The sequence below is a fragment of the Megachile rotundata genome, chromosome 3 (assembly GCF_050947335.1).
Source record: "Megachile rotundata isolate GNS110a chromosome 3, iyMegRotu1, whole genome shotgun sequence".
NCBI lineage: Eukaryota > Metazoa > Arthropoda > Insecta > Hymenoptera > Megachilidae > Megachile > Megachile rotundata.
The window spans coordinates 22,969,154-22,991,253 of record NC_134985.1 but is presented as its reverse complement, the minus strand read 5'-3'; the positions used below and the strand labels follow the sequence as shown (position 1 = coordinate 22,991,253).

Genomic DNA, 22,100 nt, shown 5'->3' with positions numbered 1-22,100 from the left:
TTAATACATATGCAGGTGCGTTTATCTAAACGCACCGTGAGGATTCCATATAAGCCATATTGAATTCACAATTGAGCGAATGTATTTAAAGGTCCACACAAACTGGATGAGCATAAATGAACGGAGAAAAAAGAAGTTTATTCGATATGAATAACGTATGATCGTTATGCTCGTACACGGATGCTCGCCCAATCTGTAAGAATTTTAATGACATCAATTATTGGTTTCTTGTGAATAAGCCTTACGAAATCGTACGAAATGAGACAATTCTTCATTGATGAATTCCTTGTTTCGCTGAAACATTACATAGCATGTTAACCTGATGTTAATCACTCAATGTATTTACAGGAAAACGGATGTATACACCCAGTGATAAAGAAAATTATTTTTAATCTAATAGAAACAGTTCGAATTCTGAATTTTCTTTATAAATACTGGTTAACTACAAAATAGTGAAGACGGAAATACTTCTCAGCGCCATCTTGCCCCGTAACATCTAATTCGTCAGTGCCTGTGAATGGACTTGTCATAAGTGTTTTATATTATTTTGCTTCTTGTTTCGGTTAAAATTAGTGGATTAAATTCGCTGTATACGTTACGGTGAGTAAAATGATACATGTTGATCGACGAACAGAGTTACGGAATCGTAACGTCATTAATATAGAAGTGCAAGTAGCACAATCTAGAATAAGAATCGAACTTGGTCAACTTACTTCGATAGTTTAATTCTTTTACATATTTCAATTGATAATGTATCTTTTCATTCGTTCATCTTTTTTGTGTAGTTTTACGTTGTCCTGTATGTGAAATATATCGAAAACGTACAGAATTACGAGGAAGTCACGCCCGAGCATGAGAAAGTGCAGATAGAGTTTCGAAATTGACATATCACGATATATTTTCATGGATTAGCCTTGCACTTAAGTTAGTGTATGTATACCTATTGCATTAGTTACGTTAATTATATCAAGAAAATAGCTCATATAACGTGAACAATCTATGACATTATTCTTAAAATCTATCGAAAGAAATTATCTTATATTCGTGTTGCGTACGATTGTCATTTAGTGCACGTACATACATAAATTCTTAAAGTCACTATGCATATAGTTAATTTAAACTTTCAAACGCTACAAAGAAATACGCGGTAATAAACTTTTTATACACGATGAAAAAGTGTTTTACGTAATTCGAAGAAAAACAAGGAGACGCATGTTCAATTACTGCTTTTAATATTTAATATTTAAGGTTAAGAAATTGTAAAATGCTAACTTACAAAGTCTTTTAAACGACATATTATTATTTAGATTTGTTGAATCTTTATAATGTTATTTATTTCATATTTACGAAAAATAGAATAAAGAAAGAAAAATAACGTGAAAATCAATAGATTCATGGATGTTAACAAACATAATACCTTTTAACTGTCTCAAAGAAACCATATAATAATAATCCTGAACCAGTTTAACGTATAAGTAATTCTTTTAAAATTTTACTGGATTCTGACAATTTTTTAGATGAACCATAGTGTCAGTGTTGTTTCCTGTGTATAAAAAGTTGCATTATACATGAGCCATGATAAGATAAGATACAAATATAGTGACGTTAACTAGAAGATAATAAAGATTTCTTCGCTTTTCAGTTTAATATCACAGCTTTCTTGAGGAAAAGTAAATATCCTTTAATTCGTAAATGTAAGTAACTTTGTTTATTCTCATTGTTGCATGCGGCTTATTAATTTAAAAAAATAGTAGTTTAGTTCAAATTGTTTTCCTTCTGATAAAACTTCTGATAGAACTTTTTCCTTTTGATATTTTCTCTTTTTAATTTCTTTCATTAAAATGCTTGCAAAAGGTTATAAACAGGAAGTAGTTTCAATGATTAAGTTACTTTATATACTTTATATCTATCAAGTAATTACAATTTAAGTAATTTTAGTCGGTGCCATACCGGTGAAATAAGCTTAATATTGCACAAAAACTGCAACTTTGAATTAATACTAAAACGTTTTATTAGAAGGGCACATCTTACATTTGGAATTTTTTAAGCGTTTTCTATACAAAATCTTGAAAGCATTATAATCCTGAGATTCCTACTTAAATTTTTTATTAATTCAGAGTTATATTTCATTATAATTGCATTTACCTATAAAGGGATTAAGTAAGTTTACAAGTATAGATAGTTGCTTTTTATGAAAAAAAGTTTTTAGACATAGGATATAGAATTATGTGGTTAATAATATTTTCCTCTTAGAGAATCCTACTTGTATATCCCATATACATTGGTAGAGGGTTTTATTATTTTCACGTTACACACGTAGAGAGGAAAATGTTATAACTTTTAAAATAAGTATGTGCCTTGTACACATTATTTAAAAAAAAGTATCCTTAGCTAAGAAAAGTATTGTGTATCGCGTATGTATGTGACAAGAGTTGTGCCTATTTAGCTTTTAAATATTATCGTGTATAACCTTTTATATGCAGCACAAGATTTGTAAAAAAATTTAGTGATATTCCATATTGTTACACATGTATATGTATGTTAATTAACAAATTCATATGCTTATAATATATATATATATATATATATATATATATATATTTTTATTTTTTATTAGAACAGTAAAGAATGCAGTATTCTGTGCAATATTTATTTGCATAATATTTTAAAATATCTTTAAAGTTACATATGAAATGCACTCGGTTAATCACGCGATTATTACTATATAAATAAAACTTTGTTCATCATTGACAGATAAATATAACAAACCTTTCTTATTTATTTAATGAACTATCTAATAGTATAGGATTTTATTCTGATTTGAAAAGTGTTCTGGGGTTTTCTGTATTTCTGGACAAGAAGTAGCTTCATCAGCGACACCAGCCATATTTCGTATGCCAACAATGGCTATGCAGAAGGTAAATTTTCTAACTGAATACAGTTAACAGAATAACAAATGTTATTACATTACTAATCAATCGTTAGAAAATGTTTAAAAGACAAATAATGTAGATAAATGTTTTATGAAACCCGTAATGGACAATATACAGGATGTTATTAAAAGATATTCCTTTTTTAGTATAATAATACAAGCACAGATATACAACACAAAAAATACAAGTTGTTACGTAATTTATTAACTAACAAAATTTTGTACATGCAATAGAATACCATCCTGTATATGTAAAAAAATACGATGATTATAGTTTTTAGTAATCTAATTTTTGCACACATTTAAAATCATTTATGTTTTATTTTTGCAAAATTATGTAACAATGATAAGTTATGTACATTATGCAAGTCAGTATTGCATCAACTATTATTTTATAAAATATAATACTTCTAACATTAAATTTTTCTGTAAAGAAAATGGTCCTTAGTAGGAAATTTAACATATTCTGGTAAAAAAAGAATTATAATTATACAATTTACAGTTAAATACCTTTGAATATACATACCTAGTGTTAAATGCTCTGTTTTGGTTAAAACTTTTTATCTAGATTACATACATAGGCACATCTCGAAAAGAACTAATCTGCTTTAAAGCTTTATATACATATAAATCACGCATTAGAAATGGTTACATTTATTCGGTTTCATTATGTTTATTATACTTTGTTTAGCATATAATTTGCAAATTATACAATGATATCATATGTAGAACAAATGAATATCGTTAAAAAAAGGATTTTTTTTATTTTTACATCAACTGCACTGTTAGTTTAGGTATTTTCATTCATTTTAATACTAACCATATAGAAGGTAGGAATAATACATTAATTTGGTAAAAGGTAGAGTAGCATACAAGTTTACAACGAGTGTTATGCTTTCTTGCTAATGCATATTTTAGACGCATGGCTTCGGTACCAAATGGTTGCCCATATTTATTATCAGTTTTTGTTCAAATTGTTCTTTTAAGGAAATATAGCTGAACTTGTGTTTCAGTCACATTCTGTCGAATATAATTCACCATAAACAATGATAAGTATGGGCTTCTAGAAGAAATTTGAATATTAGTGCCTGCTTGTAATATAAAGTGATAATCTTTTAGATGAGAAGACAAGGTCAAGACGTCATGCAGGTGAATTTGGCAGGTATCAGGCGAGACATTGTTAATCTCGCTCATAATTATAGTAATGCACAGGTAATAATTTTTTACTTTAACATCTATCTAATTGTCATACGTATATAAATTAAAATAATGAATATTCGAATAGAAAGCTGTACGAAAAGCCACCAGCAATGATCCCTGGGGTCCAAGCAGTACGCTTATGGCAGAAATTGCTGATCTAACTTACAATGTTGTTGCTTTTACCGAAATTATGCAAATGTTATGGAAGAGATTAAATGATCATGGAAAAAATTGGCGACATGTGTACAAAGCTTTAGTTCTTTTAGAGTACCTTATTAAAACAGGCACAGAAAAAGTAGCACAGCAATGTAAAGAAAATATTTTTGCCATTCAAACGTTGAAAGGTAGATAATTTAATATTTCATTTTATAAAAATTTAACATAAAATATTGATAATTTAGACATTTTTTTCCTTTGTTTTGTTCATACTAGATTTCCAATATATGGAAGGATCTAAGGATCAGGGAGTGAACGTCCGGGAGAAAGCGAAGCAACTAGTGGCCTTATTAAAAGATGACGAAAGATTAAGGAATGAAAGAGCTAGAGCACTAAAAGCAAAAGAAAGATTTGCACAATCAGTTAGTGGATTTGGTAGCGATGGATTAGATACTATGTCGCCTGTAAGCAGTGATGTAAGTAAAAATTAATGATAGTGATAAAACCTGCTATTTCTCTTTTTCAAATGCTTCCCACATTACTTTAGTTTCAGGATTGGGAACCGTGTCGTTTAGGATCCGAATCTACAGCCAGGCGTACAAGTAAACGTTTGTTCAACATTTTTCTATTAAACTTTATTTATTTATTATATACAGTAAAGTCTCGATTATCGGAGTCGATGTGCACTACATAGCATTAAGTACACAGAGCACCTCGGATAATACGGAACCTCGGTTAATCGAGATTCCACTGTATAGAATTTTACGATACTAATAAAAGTGAATATATCATAGCCGAATTGGAAGCTGCAAGACCACAAACGGTCGGGGAAGAAGAATTGCAGTTACAATTAGCTCTTGCAATGTCAAGAGAAGAAGCAGAACAGGAAGAACAAAGAAGGCGTAGCGATGATGTTAGATTGCAGTTAGCTCTTAGTCAAAGTCAACAGGATTTTAAGTTAGTGAAAATCATTCTAAAACAAGATTTATTTGGTTAAAGTACTTACCTAAAGAAATACATAAATTATAGAGCTCCACAAACTGAGAAACAAAGTCATATGCTAGATCTGTTGGATGTGAATTTGGAAGAAGCATGCGGATATAATGTAAAAACTGATCCTTGGGGTATACCGATTACAGCACCTCCGCCCAGACCGCAGGTATATAATTTTCAATAAATTCGATTTCTGTATACGCTTATTGCACGATAACACAATATTCCACACATTTTGCATGTTAAACAGTCTTTGGATTTATCTCATTTTTATACGTATAAGGTATGTTTAACTAATATAGTAAATACCGCGACAATAATGCACTATGAAATACTAGAAAATTTTCCAATAGTTGTTTTATGCTCGAATGTCTTTACTATACAGCAACAGAACGATCCATGGAGTGCTCCTACAACAAGTAGTACATCACCTGCGATTGATCCATGGACTCCTGTCCCGCCGCAAAGACCAAGTAAAATTTGTTAATAAAAAAAATCCCGATTAATATAAAAATATATTGATTATATCGTAATTAATTTGCGATTCTATTTTAGCTGCTGCGATTGATCCATGGAGAGCACCTCCTTCATCGCCTGTGACCGTTACATCTTCACCTAGTACAGATCCTTGGTCTCCAATACCTTCTGCTACTACAGTTGCTACCACTATCGAAGCTGATGCAAACAAAAAACAGGTAAAAAAAACCCTTCGACGATTCGTAGCATTATTCATATCGTTTGAAAGTATATTTTTAACTATTATACATATATGTACTATATTTATATTATTGCCGAATTAATTTGATTATTGCAAAATTATTTAGGCTGGCCGAGAAGGTATAACATCTACTTCTCCAGCTTTTAACAATTCCACTTTAACGCAGAATATCGGTTTTGCTGCACAGTCGCCGCAAAACATCGGCTTTAATTTGCCTACTACTTCAAGTGCTACTTTCAATACTAGCAACGGCTTCAATGGTACTGGGCCTAGTCTTAACAATTTCTCCATTGGAAATCAGAACAGTTCTGCAGCCAGTCCGCTGAACGATTTAGACGAATTTGATATAATTACTAACAGAAATAAGCCTGGATCTAGTCTTCAAACGGCAAACAATGGTACTTATTTAATATTTTTTTCGGCTGCTTTTCAATTACAACGAGTATAATCATTAACGTTATGTTTATCCGATGGGGCTATAGGAGGTACGTTATCACCAGATCCATTCGATTTGGGTAGTATAGCTGATAATCTTCCAACAAGTACGGGAGCCGTTAAGAAAACACCGCAATCGTTCCTCGGAGAGAATTCTGCTCTTGTTAATCTCGATAATCTCGTCAGCACGTCTGCAATCAAACCGACAACACCTACACCAGCAGGTAATATTTGCTTTAAAATAGTCTTACTATAGTCTCTACATCGCTCAAAAGTGTAAGGTATTACATAAATGCAAAATAATATGTAAGATAAGTCTTGAAAAACTTTTGATCATCACTTGTCAGAAGTACATAATTATTGAAGGTTTTAATCTAAATTGCATCGAGTCCAATAAAAATAGATAATACGTTACGTTATTTGTAACACGTTTTGTCTGTAAAATAGCATTTCATTGGAAGTAAATTCGTAAGTATTTAAAAATTGATCAATAACTGCATGAATGCATGCTTCGAATATCACATTTGACAAAATTATGAAAATTGTATCTTTTGAGTGGAATATTTCAGCAGAAAGAAATCCGATGGAATCATTGACGTTATATTCATATGTATTATCCTTTGAAATGTTGCTATTGGTTTCTTAGTATTAGGAATGCAGGAATCTAGACAGGAATATAGGGATTTAGAGTTGTAAGGATACATGTTTCGCTTTTATAGTATAGATCATATAGTTTAAATGAAAGTTATTAACAACTTTACAGCGGCCATCACATATTCAGCAAATCCGTTCGCGGCGGCAACACCACCACCCCGTCCTACAATCAATCAGATTCGACAGGACCCTTGGGCAGCGAATACGACTACCACAGCAAATCCGTTCCTCTCGTAGCTCGATGATCATTTCAAAATCTCAGTCGAAAGTCAAGAGCACTGTGGTTTGAAAAGTATTCGAAGTTTTTAGCGGCAACCCTGTACGGTATAAGTTTCTTGCTCGTTATGAAATAATTTAACTTCAAGATATAAATGAGAAATGAACGATAATCATCATCTTGTTAAAACCAGGTATTTATTACGCTCGTTTTAGCTATTTAAAGAAACGATTAAAACGATTTTCATTAAAAACTGATCCGAGTAAGAACGTCTATGACCTTAAGCAAAAAATGGAAAGAAGTGTGAGGAAATATATTACGAAAATTTGAATAGATAAATTTTATCAATCATATTTGCTTCTAAGCAATGACTAAAAAGTGTTTTACCCGTTCCTATTTTCTCTTTTGTTTATTCACAGTAGAGTTTTGCTATATGGTCTTGAACGGGGTTGTTCTACAGAAAATGTTTAAATTAAAAAATGTCTAAATTCCTAAATTTGAGAGTTCGCCGTTAGTGTGCACGAAAGTTCATATGAAAAAGAATTGGCAGGAAGATCGTACGAAAAAGAGTCGTATAGTGAAACTGTACTCTATATAAAAATGTTTATGTCTATTGTCATTTAGTTATTCTTATTTTATTGCGCGTACTAATAACTAACGAGGAACTATCTTAAGAGAGGCAATACATAGTAAATCAAATGGAAAAAAAAAAAAAATGAACGAAATTGTACAAGTCGTATTTCACCTACAAACGCTTGTGCGCTCCCAAGGTATAACTAAATTTTATAAGGACTTTTTCCATATATAGTATATTTTTTAAGTACTGTTCGAATTGGTAATAAATCATTGAACAACATTTTTATTAGATTATAGGGTATAAAGTAACAATTGATGTTAAGATCATTTTCTTTGTTTTATATTCATGTACATGTTTTTCTACAGCTAATGAGATCGTGAGACTGTAATCGTGATTTGCAAAAATATATTATATCGAACAGGGTTCTTTAATTTATGTTATACGCTTAATGTGACACGCATTAATTGTGGTTCGTGAAATATTCTTGTCATAGCATGCCTTTTACGACTAATACCCGTCTTACGAAAGGAAATATGAACATTAACGATACGATAGATCGTTTCCTAATACTTCATAGTTCTCGAAGATGGGACAATCGAGCAATTTTATCGTTACAAAAGTAATATATCATCTTCAACGCTGTAATGGTAAATACCATATGTACAAGTTAATTTTATTTTTGAAACTTTATGCATTTCATTTGGACGATTATTGAACATCGACTAGATGTACTGCGAAGAAAAAATGCGTCGCGTCACTAATATGCATTTTGTTTAACGATGAGGAGTTAATCGAAGTGTGCTTTATTCTTTAATGAAAACCGTTCATTTTTTATGGCAATTTTTGATGGCAATTTTCCATGTTAGGACAGTGTCTTTATGCGTTCGACTGTCAGATTTAATCAACAATCATGATCTGATAATGAAAGATAATGCAAAGCGCATTACTTTCTTTATACATGAAACGATTTACAATTGTACCTTGATTTATATTAAAAAAGAATTGTAAATATGTTACAGCATATCGTTCCCCGATTGTACACATTACTTTTGCGGTCATAAAGTATGTAGAGTATTCTATTAAAATCAGAAAGGTTTTGTAATATCTTATCAATTAGTTCCTGTTTTTAAGGATAATGTTGCCCAGTTTGTTATTGTATATTTTCTAAATATTTTTTGCGACTGTCACTGCAGCTCTATAAGACAAGAACGTGATTCGATACTTTCTAATTATTGTATTAGCGATTGTTTTGAAGAATTAATTTATTGGTAAATAATTTTAATCCAAACGTGGCATTTCCATTTAAAAAATGTAAATGCATTTCGCAATTTTTTTTCCTTTCTAAAATGCTGTTTCTCATACGTTTAACGAATGACAAAGGGGATCTATATTTGTCTGTTTGTTCTAAGTAAAACATATATGAATTGCACGATTTAAATTGTGTTAGGTAAATATTGCTTAAATAATTCCATTGTATTATTCTCCGTTAAATTAATATTTTTTGTTTCTTTATGCATTTTCAAACGTAATTGCTTATATATTTGAAATTGTATATTTAATGCGTATTTATCCAAATGTTCGCGAAATAATGAAGTTGGGTCTATATGATAGGCCTTAATTTTTCCTACGAATTTAAATTTCAGATTATAATATACAGACAACGATCTATTGTTGCTTTTATAGAAGAAGAAGGAAAAGTATTGCATTCAATCATTGTGCCTATTGATATACGTGTAAACATTGCTATACGCTTTGAAATTTTTTTTCTGCTCGCTAGAAATGATAAGATATATTTTTTTTCTGTAACCTATTGACGAAAAATTCTCGTTTGCATATAAATGTTGTAAATGCACAACCTTCATTTTTACGCGAACAATGGAACACTGTTTAGTTTTTAATTGGTGTAAGAGCAGAAAAAGTTTAAAGAACATTTATGAATGATGATATATTTTAGTAGAGTATTATATTATTATTATTATTATTATTATTATTATTATTATTATTATTATTATTATATAAATAAATGTAAAAATTTTTAATTGTGATTAAATATTTAATTTGAAACTTCCTTGTATATTATTTTTTTAATATATTATAATTGAAAATAACAAAAATTGGTATAAAATGAAATAATACCAACTGGAAATCATTTTATTTTAAAGGGATGCTTCGGTCGAAGAACTTCTAGTAACTGGAGGTAGAAAATACGAGCGAACTTGGCTATGTAATTGTGCTATTTCAGGATCTTTTCTTTCAAAGGCCCTGAGTTGTTGTGTAAACAGAACTATACCTGTAAGAAAAAAATCATAAATTATCTATGATATAAATTGCAATTTCTTGAATTTTACCTTACCTTCTCTACCTTCCGAAAAGCCGTACTTCTTAATCACATCCATTTGAATTTGTATAATAACTGGAAATACAAACTGCATCCTGTTCAGCATTCCATTTCCAGATTTTTCTTCAGCTTCTGCTAATTTTTGAATATTTTCTGCAGCATTTAGTGCACTTAACACATCGGTTAAAACAGCTAAAAATGATTATCTTTATTACAAGAATTTCAAGATTTTTTAGTACTTGTATTAGTTGTGCTTAACATTGTCCAATAATTTTGAGTATAAATACTGATTGTTAAAACAGTTTTATCCAATTTTATTAAGGATCGAAAAATATATTGTTGCCAAGTATCATGTATAATCTTCCTGAATAATTATTAACACTAATCTTTCAATTACCTTTTGCAATTTCTGGAGTAAAAATCGGTAAAGATGTCATTATGCAAGTAAACTTTATAATTTGTTTACCTCAGTCAGATAGGTTAAAACTATCAAATTTGTCTTACGTAGAATTATATATAATCTTATTGTTATTTTGTTTTATCACTGTAAGCATACATTTTTTTATAACAGATTCATTGTAAAATTTTAAACTGCTCCTCTAAGATTTTTCTTTGTTCTTGTCTGCAGTAAGTACTTATTTTAAAAACACATACAGTTAAGAAACTAAACTGCGAATACCATTTTTGCATTTATTGACTTTTCCGATTTGTTAACACTTCCTAAACATTTTAAAGCTCAATAATATAGCTTTTTGAGATGATTTTGTAAATATTATTGTGTATTTAAATCGAAAAGATTAATGTCAATAGAATGTGCTATAAACGGTACAACTAGTGCTATCTAGCAGTGAGCAGCAGAGTTAGTAAAATAGAAAATTGCTTTGCACACGTAAAAACGATATATTTTGTTAATAATGTCATAATATGGTATTTGTAACAGTGGAAATTATATAAAATTTTATAACATATCGAAAACTATACATTAAGAAGTAAACAAATAATTGATCAATACTTTAAAACAGGAAAAAAAAGTGAAGGTCCCACCGAGATTTGAACTCGGATCGCTGGATTCAGAGTCCAGAGTGCTAACCATTACACCATGGGACCTTGTTAAAATAGTTTCTATTTTATGTATTTAAGAAGTTTTACGAATAACACAACTTTTACGTTTACATTATATTGAAAATTTTTAACTCTAGTTAAATGTAATCGTAAATAATGACGAAGGTAACTACTCAAAATATTTATTAGTACAGCAGATACACCTTATGCTTTGTTTCGTAATTACATACAGTTTGTCGAATTTACGAAGAATATATAAATAATAAAAAAGGTAGATGCTGCATGTAATTTGAAGTATTAAATGTGTTGTGTGTGTATGTATGTATGTATATATGTATATATACATAATTGACTACTACAATTATAGTAGTCAATAACAATGATCTTCATCAGTCATTGGATTCTTTGTTGTTATCAATTGTACTTTGCATTGAGTTGGTATTTTCTTTTATTCTTTTTTCATCCGTTTCTGATGCTTTGTTAACATCAGAATTATTGTCCTAAAAATCTGTATGTTATACACTATACTAAAACATAAATTAATTAATATAAAATATCATCTGTTATCACCTTTGTACTATTTGCAGGTTCTTTTATATTACATATTTCTAACAAATTGTATTTTTTAAATTTATAATAATGTGGAGCAACAGACATAAGACAAACACCGCGTATTACTTCAACAATTACAGCAAGTTCCGGAGCTTTTAAATCTGCTTTATTTCCAGGATTCTTTTTGCTTATTATTTCTGCTAAATCCTCGATAACTTCATCTCTGTTTATATTATTGTTACTATGACGACTGAAATGATATTTTGTACACATACTGTATATAGAAAGTAAATGATATTTATAAATTGTAGCTTAAATGATAACAAACTTACTTAAACACAATACTGAATGTTTTTGGTTCTTGTGCAAAATATTTTTCAAGCATTGTGTCTGCTTTCAACTTTATATCATTCATGTAAGCTTTACATACAACTTCAATTGGAAGCAATCTTAATAAAAATCTAGTACGTTGTTGTTTTGTTCTATCTAATTCCGTAATAATTTTAGTAACTAATTCTAATGGATGAATTATAGAGCTTCTTATAAAAATTACATTTTTTACACCAGTATCAACTACCTAGCAAAAAGATTATATTAAAAAGCATTGATAAGAAAGTAAAAATATAATTTAAATTTTGTTCAAAATTTACCTGAAATCTTCTAGAATCCACTGGTTTAGCATATTCTGTTTTCAATTCATTAATTTCTTTGTTTAAAGCAGTTGATATGTCATCTTCTTCGTCACTTTGATCTGTTTCATGTTTTTTTATCATAGATTGTTCAGTATTATCATCATTAAAATCCTTGAATTAAGAAGAAATTTCATCTCATATTTTTGAACTGTAATTTAGTCATATCGATTTTGTGATTTCATTATACCTTTTTAGTATTTGATCCGTAAATTTCATCGGCAAATTCATTCAGTAATTTATACGCATCGCGTACACAATCTTTCTCACGATAATTGCATGTACATAAGAAACCTCTCATACCCGGTTCCAAATTAAATTGCTTATGTTTTTTTTTATTATTATTATAGTAATAATTCCTTTTCCGTTTTTGAACATCCATTTTCAAAAATACCTGAATAATGCCCAGAAATAATTAGTTTCACCTCATATTTACAAATGCCGTGTGAGATTCTTAACCAATATTTATCATAGGAATAATATGCATGCAATTGTATAGATTTATATATTATTTAAATTTTAGATTTCACATACATACTGTTCTACTAAATTGTAACGTTTAATTAATTGCTTCAAGTTTGTATCCGATCAAACTGTTCAATGAATTCAACTTGTTTTTATGTTTACAAAGATTCAATCTACTGTCTCTACAGTCTCCGCGTAACACGTGACCCCGCAGTCGTAACTATAGTACATATCAATGAAATATATTTATTTATAATATAATATATGTATTTAAATACACTGACTCAAGTGTGTACTACTCTAAAAAGAAAGGAAAGCAACAGAAGTATGAAAACAATTGAATATTATGGAAAATATTAAGAAAGTTACTTCTTGACTTTACATACGACGTAAATAATCTCTTTTTTTCTATATTACAGAGAAATTAGAAATAGATAAGTTGATGAACAGACAGAGACTTTTTTGTTTCTAACTCTTGTTATAGTCCAATTCCAAGAAGCACTTAGCTCACATGATCTAGATCTAATGTTTATAGTTGCAAGACTAACAAGACAAATTTCCCTAATATCTTTCCTCTCTCTCAGGCTGGATCCAATTTTACAGTTACACATTTTAGTCACTGTCAATTCTAATAGGACTGAACGATCGTGGCATATGTATATAGTTTTAAAGCGACATAACCAGCTGACAGTATAGCTCATGTTATATGTATGCAGGAAATATGAATTATAAATTCTTGTTTTTCCTTCACTTTTTCTTGAGTTCTTTAGTCTTCATTTTTATATAAAAATCTTGTTTATTTATAGACCGTACAAAGTAAATACAAAATTGAATATACTAATTGCATCAAATGTATAAATATCGCATCATACTGTGTACATTACATAAATACATACAATTCAAAAAAGTTCCTTCATTTTTATAGTTCGGCGAACAGCGTTACTGAAACCTTCTTTATATTTGTACCATACACCGTGTTTTGTTAAAAAACTATGCGAATTAATGGATTCATTGTCTGACTTCTTTTGTTTATTTTGATCCACTGTAATAATTCTTCCAAAGAAATCCTTATATTTCTACAACATGCAAAAGTTAAACAATATGAGCATAATGTAGTTATATAAATGCGAAAGTGCTAATAATCCTTTTATACTTACAATTTCTTTTGTTTTTGGTTCAATTTTGTTCACGTGTTCAGTACAATTAGATGGACTAGAAGCATTGTTTTGTTCTTTTATGGCAACTTTTGATTCAACAGACTTTTCAGTAATATTCTGTTTTGAACCATTTTTATCTTGATATTGAGTTAAATTCGTTACATTTTTAATCACATTTGCTGCTCGTCGCAATCGTTCAGCTTCTAGTTCCTGAACAATTATTTGTTTCACTCCATAAGCAAGTGTACGACGGTGTTTGCATTCCGGGAAAATGCCAATTTCAAAGATATCGCTAAAAAATGATATAGTTAAAATATAACTATTTATTTGGTATTTTGCAATGTATTTGTAACTTACGGATCTAGTTTGTAATCGTAAGTTCCATCAAGATTTCTTTCTTGTGCGTATGTAAGCCCGAATTCAATCAGAATATTTACTATTCGAACAATATCATCTCTTTCTTTACTGGAATGTAAATGTCCAGAAATTGTTCGTAATCGCGGAGACAATAACTCGGGTAAAAAAGGTATGATATCAACTGATAACACGATATTGTCGCGACCACTGCTTCGTTGAACACTCGTTAGAATACCTATATTTTTCGCTTCTTTCTGTTTTACCTACAAAAGATATTATTATTATTAAATTTAAATTTATTAGTTTTTTATTTTGATTCAATTTGTTCTTACTTCATAAAAAATTGAAGGATAAGATAATCTGGCATTTCTCGCTTTAGCAAAATATAAATGCCAAGTAACGAATGCATAGTTCGTATAAGGCATAACAGACCAAGTTTGAAAGTGTGTGACGAGCGAACAAATTTCATCAAAAAATTGAAACCATTGTAAACAAATAGCTATATAACCTAATTTTTCACTACAAATTTCTGGATAATTATGGAATATACCCTGCGCTAGTTTGTCCGTTTCTCCTGAAATGAAAAAGATTATATTAATATATATATATATATATACCTCAAAATTTTATCTTTCTTAGATGAATTATAATCGTTTAAAAAAAATATTACCTCTTTGCACAGTCTTTAAAACAATACGAACTCTTTCTGAAATGGGAAGTATTCCACCTCTGTTCACAGGTATCGTTAATATTTGTTTCCATGAGTCAAACAATCCTTTTCGACTGTCTTTCAGTGCAAAAGATAAATTGTCTCCAAAACGAATACCACCCATATATTGTAATGCTCCTAAACATGATCTAATGTCACATCCAGATATTTCAACTAACTTCAAAAGAGCATCAGGGTTGACTTTTAAATGTTCTTTGTGTGATATTTCCATTAACCTTTCTGCTAACCTTGCAGGGGATACCTCTGGTACAGGTATAATAAGAGCAATAGCTCTAAGAGCTCTATAATACGTGATTGATATAAAAAAAGTGTAATGTTTGTTCATAAAGATTTATGAACTTGTACTTAACTAGAATTGCATGTATTTAATTAACAAGAAATTTACCTTAACGAAGGTGTATATGGTTCGTTGCAAATGCATATTACAGGACGATGACAAACATTCGACTGTTTATCAGTTTTCATTTTATCCTTTTTACCTTTCACAGTTAGTTTACCTTGTACAAACTTTAATAAAAGATCAATCGATGCAGCTGGTGCTCCATCAATCTCATCTAAAATCAGGCAATTTGGTCGAGGATCACTACCCATCACAGCTTTCATTTGTGTCGATGCAAGAAGAACTTGTCTAAATTTTATAATTTATAATTAACGATGTATATTCGTTTCAATTTAAAATTTTTACTGCTCATTTTTATTACCGAAAAGCATCCGGACTTCGTTCATCGCTTGCATTAATCTCTACGACATTATAGCCAGCGTGTTTAGCTGCTAAGTGAGCTAACGTAGTTTTTCCTAATCCAGGTGGTCCACTAAGCAGTACTACTCTCTGTGTTGGGAAACCTTTATTATCTACTTCTTCAGAATTTTCGTTTTTAAATTTTTTATTTCTAAATATAGATTGTAACTTTCCCTTCCTACTCTGAACATAATTTCGATTAAAAACTACTTTATCCCACAATTTTATCCAATGTAGTAAATTTCTGTTCACACTTTCATCCGAAAGCAATTCAATGTATGTTCTTGGTTTGTACTTATCAACCCATAGCTCATCATTTTCAATGGCTTTGGCAACAGGATTTTCAAAAGTTTCAAAACTAGCATGTTTAACATTTTCTGCTATCTAAAATATAACATTAATATATCGGAATTGCTTAAAACAGGGCACAACGAGCGCAATCAAGTTACTTACGATTTCTTCAGCTTCAGCTTTAAGTTGACTATATGGTACTGATAATAAATTAGAAATTAAATTTGTATTTGTTTTAAACATATACTTTTCATCGTCTTTTATTCTAACATATATACGTTGCGCATCATGTGGTCTGGTTACAGCTACAAAATTCCATCGAGGAACTCTCAACGATATAGATTCCTTCGTGCTAAATGAAATCATTGACCATTAAACATAAATATTACAAATTTGAAATAAAACATATAATTTATTTTTGATCAACATACTCTTTGATATGATTTCTTTTAACAGAAACTCCTCTACTAAACTCATGGTATTTTTCTCTGGCATCTAATACCGCTTTAATTACATCCTGAGGTTCATCCCATCGTGGTTTCTTTTCTTTTGGTTTTTCGCTGTTCTCTGTAGATTATAATTAGCAAGATTATTTATAAACTGAAAATATTTACAATCTATAAAGTACATACCAAAATCATTTATTTCTAATATATCTGAAATATCACCAAAAATTTCATCATAGCCTCGTTTTTTTGTAATATCAATTTCAGGAGTGTCTCTGAATTCGATGTTTCTACCAGTGGTAGATATACATAGATCATTATGCGTATTATTAGGTATTGGATTATTTAATTCTTTATACACATTAGATGTAGTATTTGATGCATTTTTATGTATAATTTCAGACTTTTGTAAAGTTTCAGTTTTTCCAAGTTCTACTACTTTTTCTTTTTCAATTTCTGAAACACAAATTATAATTACATACTATTTTCAAATAATAACTTTATACTATAACTATATTCAAACACGTTTGATTGGAATAAATTACGTAGCTATATGTTAAGGTTAAGGCTTCTAATACCTTCAATTTCTCTTAAAAGTTCATATTCATCCTCGTGAATTAAATCAAATTCTTCATCTGGATCAGGAAATTCAGAATCCATACTTGATATTTATTTTAAAATTTTTACAATTGCAAATATTGTAATAATCACCTACTACAATTTGTATTTAATTTGTGTTCTGTGTTTAAATTTTCAGATCATGTCTGTTACATCTTCCCGCCTATTTTGAAAAACGGAATGCGAGTGTTTTAATATGTTATCTTAATATAAAACACTCACATTCCGCTTTTCTAATTTCTGAATTTCTAAATTCCTACACTTCTAGCTTTTCAAAGTTACGGATGGTTTATAATCCTATACTCATAAATCTCTAGCTTGAATGTACTATTGCGTTGTAATGTAGTACGAGTAGAGTCTATGCAACATATATATGTTTTTAACAAAATAGTTCGGTTTTTGAACACACAGTTCTCATTCCAGTAATACAGATCGTTGTATTCCTATATCCATATTCCCTCTCTCTCTCTCTCTCTCTCTCTGTATGTATATAATATATGTATAATTTTATACAACGAATTGTAAACGGATCGTAAATCTATGAATGTTGTATCTTCTGCTTAATTTATATGAACCTTTTTCATCTATTTGACCATATATTAGAGCCAATACGTAGTACAAGTTTGGTTTTAACCTTTCCAGATACCCGGTATATGCGTGTTTCTTATCAAGTATGCGTTCCGCATTAGAAATAACATGTAGTTGTTTCACAAACGGTGTTCTGAATAACAAAGACCAGTGTGGAAATGCTAGATATTCAACAATACAATCGCAATGTTGGAATTTGTCGTAAATTGTAATGTTAACATAATTCTTTTATACATGAACAAAAGTAGTATTTTAGATGAAGTACTAAAGTTCGTAAGGAAAAATGTGTTTGTTATTTTCACCATATTTTTAGGCAATCAAGTATCCATGTTTTTATCAGAAGCCTGTAAGAGAACGATCCATCTTTGCTAAATATATTTTCGACGCGCGAAAGAACGCGTCAGTCTGTGCACTGCGTTGCACGAGTAAGGTTGTAACGGTAGGTTTCTTATTTCTAAAAGAAATAATATTTGTACTACATGATAAACTTTGCTCGTATGTATTACTGTAATTGCAACTGAAATAGTAAATTGAGAGAATTTTATGAAATTACGTAATGATCTTATTTCGTCGTGAATTTTTGCTTCTGGTTATTTTCAGGGGTTAAGTTTCAATATCGAATATATAGAAGTGATAAGTGCCGAAATAAGAAAGAATTGAACATTGTGGTTATAAAGTGTGCAAGTGGTTAATTCTTCCATGGAAATGTACGTTGCTTGTTCGTTCGAGATAAACATCATTTTCCCTCGCTATGGTTGTCACTCACTGTAAATCTGGTTTCGGAAAACTTGCGATCAATAACTCATTGTTTCGAGTTTCGGTCTTCCGAACGATACGTCTCGATCGAGCGTGTGAACGTAGTTCAAATATCACGTGTTTTGACAAGCGACAGTTCAACCGATAATTAAATTTACATTATTTTATCTCTACGACTAAATATTAATAATTGGCGTATTTCAAACTAGAGTTGTTGGTTTATTGAAGTATCTGGAAGGGGAGGGGACCTATCGGACAAAAATTATTCGGTTAGTTGAATAAACGAGATTTAAAAAATTTTAATTTCGAAGCAAATCGTATTTCAACAATTTTCGATTAACGATGACGATGACGGACGAAATAAACTGCAATTACGTACTGAGCCATAAATAAATTGATGTGAATCGATTATTCATTAAAGAGACATCTTAATAATTACCTTTTAGTTGTTTCCTTTTAGAAAGTTGTTCGTACGAAAAACAGTGACTAATAACGTCTATTGTTTGCCGTTTCCGCTCTTATTTGTGGGAACTTTTTATTAACCCACGATAGCCGCGTTTAACGTCAAGTTAGAAAAGGCCATTGTCTACAGATATCTGTAGTCTCTGATAATACTTCATAGATTAACATTTGTAGCGATAACAACAGCCGAAGTATAAGAATTTAATTCAGTTTGCAATATTTTCAAATAATTTTTGACACGAGACGTGCATCCTTTGTTTGTAGGCGGAATGAATTATGCAGACCTCTTTATCGAAACAAGTAATCGGTTGTATCGGAAAGTGCACCTCCGGTCTGAATCCTGAAGAATTAGATCAGATTACGGATAATATAAATAAAACTTTGGCACATCCAAGAGGGAGAGAAATTTTTAAAAAGTATTTGGTGCAACGAGACCTCAGGGATAATCTCGAGTGTTTGGAACTATACGAAACTTGTTGCGATTTTATCGACCAAGAAAAAAACTGTTCGTAAGTACCCTCTATAGATATCTAAAAATGGCAATGCCCAACATATCCACCGAGTAACATTTCTCTGTTCTTTTTCAAATCCAATGGTAAATCATTTGGTAAAACATTTGTGTACGAGAGACATTTAAATGCAGATTTAATATTACAGACAGTCGATAAATTAAATATTACAGACAGTCGAAAAAGGAATCATCCCTGGGACCATTAATCGATAATGTCACGAGGGTGAAAGAAATGGCAGAAGATTTGGATGGGGTGCCCCAGATAGATATGGCACTTCTGGAATGTTTTAACAAGGCTTTAAATAGTGACTCGAGAACGGATTTACTTGGCGTTTTGGTGGATACCAGGGATCGTTCTCGGAATCATTTGAGACGCGCTCACGAAGGTTTCAAGAAATATGCCTCCGAGCCCTGTCCTATGACCAAGTAACAAACAAAAGTACTAAATACGAATTACGTATCTATACATTCATTATCGACAATGCCAGTTTCACAGTAAATATGATACTGGAGAAAATCACTGTTTGGCCCTCGTTCGTAATGTTTCGAGCGAAATTTCTACAGTCGAGTTTAAAAGGAATGGATCGATCAAATACAGACTTCCCCAAATTTCAAATAGTATTGCCTTTATTTACAGAAATTTCACTTATAATTCGCGTGGCAACCGATCTTACAATTTTCTATTCGAATGGTAATAGAAATATTGAGATTTTTTGGCCGCAGCGTCCATGCGATGCGGTTATTGCTTTGTGTTTTTTAATACTTTGAGGGCCGATGTCGCTATTCATGGTTTTATACAATGTACATTACTTTTATCGGCCGTATCGGGTATCAGCGTACTGTAAGTTGAACTTTAGAACATAATTCAGCTAATTTAAGTATTTATAAAGCGAAACGCAAAATTGCGAGAGTCAGAAGTTTCATGATTTGATCGACCTAAGTTAGTCAGAGTGTTAATTTATAAAACGCGACATATAATGTTACTTGAATCCGTGAAATTGAACGTGTCGTGCACGTTGTGCGTATCGGTATAAGTCCTGTGATGTTTAACGATCATCAGTTTGTATTTATTTAAATTGTATACGTAATTTAATAATAAAAAAAAAAAAAAAAAAAATTAAGAAAAAAAAAGAATGAAAAAATTGGTGCGCCATCAGCTCACTTCAAGTTTCATCCACGTTATTTCATGTTTTATTTTCTTTTTGACAATGTTCAATTAATTTGTGCATATTTCGTATATTATTCGCAAGATGAATCGAACGTGCGCGGAAAATTCTTGCACGCGTACGATTTCAACGAAAGAATACACTATGAAAATAAACGATATTCGTGATACGGTAAGATTCTTAGAGGAGAGTTTAATGGTTTCACGAAGTTTAGAAGCCGAACAATGGCTTTGCTACTCGAAATTGAAAACTAAAAATAAAGTAACGACGGATGATTTAAAAAAAGCGAATAACCGTAATAAAAATATGTTAAGTACGCGTCACTGTATTCGAAGATTAAGAAAAAGTAGGCTTTTTAATTTATCGGAATGCAATTTTTGTAGATTTATTCCGGCAGAGCGTGACGGATATACGTTTGGGTAGCGGGATTGCTTTACCAGAATCTTTAAGGAGAGAAGTGCAGAAAAATTGGCACCAAAAGTATGGTTCTAGTTACATTGTATACGTATTAATTAATTAACCTTTACAACTAAAATTTGATAATCAAGTTGATTGTTAGATATGATGCGCTGTTGAAGCGAAATGAACAGTTGAAACGAGAAGTAACTCTAGCGAATTCGTTGATTAAAGAAAAGACACAGGAGGTACATTTGTTTATCGGTAATTAGGAGACACAAAATGGGCTTCGTTTACAGTTTTATTATAGAAACTCAATTAGTAAATACTATCATCTTGAATATTTTCTGAACTATGGGATTTTTTCAGAAGAAAACCTAACACAAACGTTCGTTGAAAAGAAACGACGTTGTAACCTCTTTCCTTTAACTGCCCATTCAGTTTACAGCTAACTAAACTAGTTTACAGTTATATCGTAACACTTTATTTCAGGATTTTTTAATACATTTTTTAATGTAGAAAGTAGTTATTTTTCGCGACAATTAGCTTGTAATACATTGTTCCTCGAAGCTCGAAATTATTTCTGAAATATCCCTGCTTTCGATTGTTCTTAAAAATCTACAAATTCCAGATTGATGATCTTCAACAGAAACTATTGAATCTTGGTGATAGACTCGTCGAGCGCAACAAGGCAGTCGAAAATATTTGCAAAAAATTTTTGAACCTGAAGAAGCGGAAAGACGAGCAAGAGATCTTGTTACGAGACTTTACCGAAATGTTACAGGTTACAAGATTAAAGAAGAAAAATGCGCAGACTTTGTTATTTACGAGACAATAACGAGCAGGATGTTTCGAAAGAGAAAAATAACGTAATTGGAAATAAGGGATGTGAAAT

At 30.6% G+C, this 22,100-nt stretch overlaps 6 protein-coding genes and 1 non-coding gene across 28 annotated transcripts; 3 read left to right on the top strand and 4 right to left on the bottom strand.

Moving 5' to 3' along the window:
• The first annotated feature begins 60 nt into the window (after positions 1 to 60).
• Positions 61 to 8,021, top strand: lqf (epsin homolog lqf). Of its 14 annotated transcripts, XM_076530168.1 has the most exons (18): positions 61 to 195; positions 349 to 600; positions 786 to 930; positions 1,643 to 1,694; positions 2,829 to 2,918; positions 4,052 to 4,144; positions 4,218 to 4,476; positions 4,565 to 4,764; positions 4,836 to 4,896; positions 5,083 to 5,245; positions 5,318 to 5,447; positions 5,532 to 5,564; positions 5,667 to 5,754; positions 5,837 to 5,976; positions 6,106 to 6,397; positions 6,482 to 6,658; positions 6,882 to 6,902; positions 7,198 to 7,334. In XM_076530168.1, exons 5-17 carry the CDS (start codon positions 2,895 to 2,897, stop codon positions 6,896 to 6,898), a joined length of 1,677 nt encoding a protein of 558 aa, XP_076386283.1. In that variant the 5' UTR covers positions 61 to 195; positions 349 to 600; positions 786 to 930; positions 1,643 to 1,694; positions 2,829 to 2,894; the 3' UTR covers positions 6,899 to 6,902; positions 7,198 to 7,334. The 14 variants fall into 14 exon arrangements, with proteins under 14 accessions (XP_076386283.1, XP_012153129.2, XP_012153136.2 ...); XM_012297739.2 differs by lacking the exon at positions 6,882 to 6,902 and having other exon boundaries at positions 4,836 to 4,890; positions 7,198 to 8,021; XM_012297746.2 differs by lacking the exon at positions 6,882 to 6,902 and having other exon boundaries at positions 6,166 to 6,397; positions 7,198 to 8,021.
• A 1,913-nt stretch (positions 8,022 to 9,934) lies between these two features.
• LOC100882097 (protein C10) lies at positions 9,935 to 11,068 on the bottom strand. The gene is made up of 3 exons (XM_003708414.3): positions 10,618 to 11,068; positions 10,236 to 10,412; positions 9,935 to 10,172 (listed from the first exon to the last, which is right to left on the bottom strand). The coding sequence occupies exons 1-3, from the start codon at positions 10,655 to 10,657 to the stop codon at positions 10,039 to 10,041; spliced, it is 351 nt and encodes a 116-aa protein (XP_003708462.1). The 5' UTR covers positions 10,658 to 11,068; the 3' UTR covers positions 9,935 to 10,038.
• A 187-nt stretch (positions 11,069 to 11,255) lies between these two features.
• TRNAQ-CUG (transfer RNA glutamine (anticodon CUG)) lies at positions 11,256 to 11,327 on the bottom strand. The gene has a single exon. It is a non-coding gene; the product is annotated as a tRNA-Gln (tRNA).
• Positions 11,328 to 11,448: 121 nt separating this feature from the next.
• Positions 11,449 to 13,198, bottom strand: LOC100877041 (THUMP domain-containing protein 1). 2 transcript variants are annotated; one of them, XM_076530192.1, is made up of 6 exons: positions 13,062 to 13,198; positions 12,714 to 12,917; positions 12,485 to 12,637; positions 12,167 to 12,411; positions 11,853 to 12,084; positions 11,449 to 11,782 (listed from the first exon to the last, which is right to left on the bottom strand). In XM_076530192.1, the coding sequence occupies exons 2-6, from the start codon at positions 12,903 to 12,905 to the stop codon at positions 11,672 to 11,674; spliced, it is 933 nt and encodes a 310-aa protein (XP_076386307.1). In that variant the 5' UTR covers positions 12,906 to 12,917; positions 13,062 to 13,198; the 3' UTR covers positions 11,449 to 11,671. The 2 variants fall into 2 exon arrangements, with proteins under 2 accessions (XP_076386307.1, XP_012153190.2); XM_012297800.2 differs by having other exon boundaries at positions 13,058 to 13,193.
• On the bottom strand, positions 13,070 to 17,695 carry cutlet (chromosome transmission fidelity protein 18 homolog). Of its 2 annotated transcripts, XM_012297718.2 has the most exons (12): positions 17,287 to 17,695; positions 16,895 to 17,164; positions 16,694 to 16,829; positions 16,425 to 16,614; positions 15,934 to 16,355; positions 15,618 to 15,860; positions 15,173 to 15,513; positions 14,835 to 15,076; positions 14,503 to 14,765; positions 14,146 to 14,437; positions 13,885 to 14,064; positions 13,070 to 13,208 (listed from the first exon to the last, which is right to left on the bottom strand). In XM_012297718.2, exons 1-11 carry the CDS (start codon positions 17,366 to 17,368, stop codon positions 13,888 to 13,890), a joined length of 2,658 nt encoding a protein of 885 aa, XP_012153108.2. In that variant the 5' UTR covers positions 17,369 to 17,695; the 3' UTR covers positions 13,070 to 13,208; positions 13,885 to 13,887. The 2 variants fall into 2 exon arrangements, with proteins under 2 accessions (XP_012153108.2, XP_076386271.1); XM_076530156.1 differs by lacking the exon at positions 13,070 to 13,208 and having other exon boundaries at positions 13,822 to 14,064; positions 17,287 to 17,694.
• A 227-nt stretch (positions 17,696 to 17,922) lies between these two features.
• On the top strand, positions 17,923 to 20,265 carry LOC100881880 (uncharacterized). Of its 6 annotated transcripts, none has more exons than XM_012297721.2 (5): positions 17,923 to 18,122; positions 18,228 to 18,353; positions 18,515 to 18,621; positions 19,397 to 19,641; positions 19,815 to 20,265. In XM_012297721.2, exons 4-5 carry the CDS (start codon positions 19,409 to 19,411, stop codon positions 20,071 to 20,073), a joined length of 492 nt encoding a protein of 163 aa, XP_012153111.1. In that variant the 5' UTR covers positions 17,923 to 18,122; positions 18,228 to 18,353; positions 18,515 to 18,621; positions 19,397 to 19,408; the 3' UTR covers positions 20,074 to 20,265. The 6 variants fall into 6 exon arrangements, with proteins under 6 accessions (XP_012153111.1, XP_012153110.1, XP_012153112.1 ...); XM_012297720.2 differs by having other exon boundaries at positions 18,228 to 18,409; XM_012297722.2 differs by lacking the exon at positions 18,515 to 18,621 and having other exon boundaries at positions 17,928 to 18,122.
• Positions 20,266 to 20,893: 628 nt separating this feature from the next.
• LOC143263948 (uncharacterized) lies at positions 20,894 to 22,043 on the top strand. 2 transcript variants are annotated; one of them, XM_076530205.1, is made up of 4 exons: positions 20,894 to 21,122; positions 21,193 to 21,289; positions 21,369 to 21,453; positions 21,837 to 22,043. In XM_076530205.1, exons 1-4 carry the CDS (start codon positions 20,894 to 20,896, stop codon positions 22,041 to 22,043), a joined length of 618 nt encoding a protein of 205 aa, XP_076386320.1. The 2 variants fall into 2 exon arrangements, with proteins under 2 accessions (XP_076386320.1, XP_076386321.1); XM_076530206.1 differs by having other exon boundaries at positions 21,369 to 21,469; positions 21,837 to 21,969.
• The last annotated feature ends 57 nt before the right edge of the window (positions 22,044 to 22,100 follow it).